The sequence below is a fragment of the Nelumbo nucifera genome, chromosome 1 (genome assembly GCF_055504915.1).
Source record: "Nelumbo nucifera cultivar China Antique chromosome 1, China Antique-T2T, whole genome shotgun sequence".
Lineage (NCBI taxonomy): Eukaryota > Viridiplantae > Streptophyta > Magnoliopsida > Proteales > Nelumbonaceae > Nelumbo > Nelumbo nucifera.
Genome location: NC_142649.1, coordinates 209,923,694 through 209,927,489, shown reverse-complemented (window position 1 = coordinate 209,927,489; position 3,796 = coordinate 209,923,694). Strand labels below are relative to the sequence as shown.

Genomic DNA, 3,796 nt, shown 5'->3' with positions numbered 1-3,796 from the left:
AGAAAATCGTTAGGAACTGGCTAGGTGGAGTAAGGGTGTGGTTAGGGCTTGATGGACCCCATCCAATCCAATCCAAGAAAGAAAACCAGATTTGTAATTGTTGCGTGTCTTGGAATGCTTCACTGTAGACGATGACGGTAACAGAAACCAAAGTAGGTGGCTTCTTCTCCTTCGTGTCTCTCTTAAGAAATTGAACCCGGCCCATTTGACCCTCTTATGACCTGCCAAGTGGGCCTATCCATATATAATTGCTGACGGTTCCTCTGTCTCCTCCTACATCCTTTAATTTGCTGCCTTGGAAGTAGCGACAACAAAAAGTAATTCTTATTAATTGCCCTGTCCAAGAAGAGAAGAGTGTACACAGACAAAAATCAATTTTATCCTTTTACAAATTAAATAATAATAAAGACAGATCAGTTTATCATCAAAACACCCTTCATGATCTTGAACAGGAAGGTATTCTCCTTAGAGTTGGATCATTAGGGTACAATAAATTGAGTTCTATTAAACACGTGGCCGCTGAGATGACAGCCCACGTGTCCAATTATCATTTACCATGTCACCATAGGTGAGGAGGACGTCTGTAATTAAGTTAATAATTAATCATGGTGCACCTTCCAGAAACAACCCTCTTATTTTCACATACATATCCACATTATAAAAGCATCCAGCTCTCCAGGGTTTTCCTACAAATTAATCACACCTCCCCTTAATGCTCTTCTAGCCATAGCCTGATAGCCTAAGCTCAGATTAATCTCTCAGGTTCAATATTTAACTTCCTTATTTGCTAGCTTGTTTGTTTGGCTGTTCCCATGGTATCGATCTCAACTACTGCAATTAATATATGTATCAGCAATTCGGCATCCAGTTATATCCATTTAGAATTAACATTTTGCATCGTCTCGAAAATTGATCTTCTTTAATTTGCAGGTATTATGGGGAGGTCTTCTTGTTACGATGAAAGCGGTTTAAAGAAAGGGCCATGGATGCCAGAGGAAGATGAGAAGCTGATAGCATACATCAAGCAGAATGGGCATGGAAGCTGGAGAGCCCTCCCCAAGCTTGCAGGATTGAACAGATGTGGAAAGAGTTGCAGACTGAGGTGGACTAATTATTTGAAGCCTGATATCAAGAGAGGAAAGTTCTCCCAAGAGGAAGAGAAAGTCATCATCAACCTTCATTCAGCTCTTGGAAATAAGTAATCTTTCCTTGGTTAATTTTATTCATACATATGTCTCTACTCTTAAAAAACGGTTATATATGGGAAGAAACTTCTCAACTAAATTAGCGAGCTTTGGTTAATCAGTGTAATCCACTCTTGTCATTATTCTGGGCTCTCGCAGGTGGTCTGCGATCGCAAGCCATCTACCAGGAAGAACGGACAATGAGATCAAGAATTTATGGAACACCCATCTGAAGAAGAAACTCCTCAACTCGGGTATTGACCCAGTAACCCACAGACCAAGAACTGATCATCATCCCGACCTCTTTGCAAATCTATCTCAGCTGTTTGCTGTCGCAAACCTCAACAGTATGATGATGAAACCATTGGACAATGCTCTCAGGCTACAGGAAGAGGTGGCACAGCTAGCCAGAAACCAATTGTTGCAGCAACTACTTCAGGCCACTGAGAGCAGCGTGCCTCAAAATCTGGCTGCAGATAGTCTCTCGGCAAATGCTCCCATTCTGGGATTCAACCACGCTGAATACCTCCAACCAAACAACAATCATTTGGAAGGACTTATAAATAACCCACCAGAAGGATTTCAGAGTCACCCACAAGGATATCATCAGAGTATTCATCCACAAGAATTACCGAGTAACCCACAAGTTGTTCCTAACAACCTTCCTTGTCCTGGCCTTTACTTGCCTTCCAACTTGGCAAATTTGGGGATCCAACAACCATCCAACCATAGCCAGATCCTTGATAACTCAGTTTACTTTGGAGGGTTAAGCTCACCATTGATCAACAGTGAACATAACATGGGTGATAACAACTTGATCAACTCATATATTGATCCAGCTGCCTTGGACACCATTCCTCCATTGGTTTCGGCCTCCATTGAAATGGAAAAAAAGAACATGCCCATCAACTCATCCATCCTGATTGACACCTGGGGAGAAATTAATCTGCAGGATGATCATCATGAAGCCAGTGATTAATTACTAGAGTCGAGTTATGTTTTCATACATTGATACGTAAATCCGCCACGCCAGTCCTATGCTTTTTTTTTTGGTCTTTAGTACCATATACGTTTGTTTCTGCGGATGGACTAACAGGTCAATTTCATTTTGCAGAATTGCAGCTAATGAGGTTCACCGGCTTGGCCAGTTTCATCGGGACTGACTCCTGATCTCCTGTCCACAACAACTCTACCCACGTCTACCCACAACACACTACCTTCTTCCCTGCTTAATACTATGTAAGAAGATGAGAATGAGATGTTTTTTTAGGTATGACTGCGATGTTATGTGGGTAGCCGTGAACAGAATTCTTGTGGGCAAGAGATTTGGACTCGTTTCATCGACCTATCACGCGCTTTCTTAGGGATTACATTGGGAGCTGAAGGAATAATTGTAGATAAAATAGTAAACCATTAATTGTCACTTCCAAAAGATAATAGGTGTTCATTCATGGTTTCTTTTATTTTATGATATTGTGCAAAAAGATTATACTTGATTCAATATTGATGCATGAATCATTTCTTCTTTCTCTATCTTTTGTCTACTTTGATATTCCTCATATGCTATATAATATGATTCTATCCATCGGATCAATTAAATTCTCATACGGGTATTCAAAACTTACTATATATGATGGAAGATCTACAAAAATGCTAAGATTAAACACCTTGGTATGGATTTGCATGTGTAGCGTTATGCTAAGTTGGATCCAGATTAAGTGGTGGTTACAGTCTTCTAATTAATGTTAAATGTGCACTTAATTAGAGAGAGAGAGAAAGAGAGAGAGAGCGCTGGTGTAATTGAGTAAAATATATAAATGTTGTTCCTATACATATTATAAGCCCAGTTAGCTAAAACAGGATCAACAGTATATTAATTTAAAATGAGTTGGTTGTAGAGAACTTGGGCACGAAATAGAAATATGAAAACGACCACCTTCTCGAATTAGAAGAGCTCATTAGTGAATTAAATGGGGATCTTGACCTTTGCAAAGCTACAAAACACGTCAAACGTCTCCAACGTGAAACGTCATAAAACCAGAAGATATCTGACCCATTTCCATTGTCGAATTCGGGGTTCTCTTTGAGAAGGTCTCACACTCTAGAAGAACATATATTAATTTATAAACCAATAAACACAAGTGTGCGCTTCATTTCATATCAGTGAAGTTATCGTTAACCACCATCAGATAAGTATACAAGCTAAGCCATTGACTGTTGTAAAAGCCATCTCTCTCTCTTTCTCTGAATTTATCTTTCAGTCTGGCGACTGATATTCTATTTAAGCAAAGAGACGGGGTTACGAAATTAGTAAAAGTTAGTTTTTAATAAGGAATGGCTGGGTAAGCAAATAAACAACAATGCCACCTCACAAAGCTACCCTTACCCAAGAAGAGACTCCATGAAATTTAGTAGGTATCCTATTGACCCACAAAAGACAACTAACTTTACCTACCATTGCTGAAATGTATGTTGAGATTTCAACCTAAAGCGTATATGATGGCATCATATATCTATCTATCTCTCTCTCTATATATATATACATGTCAACAGCCCTCTAGTTGCAGAAAACCTTCCATTCTATTTTTCTGTATTTTTTATTTTTTTTTAAT

General features: G+C 39.1%; 1 protein-coding gene across 3 annotated transcripts; it reads left to right on the top strand.

Annotated features, from left to right (window-relative positions):
* Nucleotides 1-652: 652 nt before the first annotated feature.
* Nucleotides 653-2,706, top strand: LOC104585641 (transcription factor MYB53-like). Of its 3 annotated transcripts, none has more exons than XM_010242593.3 (4): nt 653-762; nt 931-1,198; nt 1,344-2,176; nt 2,299-2,706. In XM_010242593.3, the coding sequence occupies exons 2-3, from the start codon at nt 936-938 to the stop codon at nt 2,161-2,163; spliced, it is 1,083 nt and encodes a 360-aa protein (XP_010240895.1). In that variant the 5' UTR covers nt 653-762; nt 931-935; the 3' UTR covers nt 2,164-2,176; nt 2,299-2,706. The 3 variants fall into 3 exon arrangements, with proteins under 3 accessions (XP_010240895.1, XP_010240893.1, XP_010240894.1); XM_010242591.3 differs by having other exon boundaries at nt 654-762; nt 1,344-2,199; XM_010242592.3 differs by having other exon boundaries at nt 684-815; nt 1,344-2,199.
* Nucleotides 2,707-3,796: the final 1,090 nt, after the last annotated feature.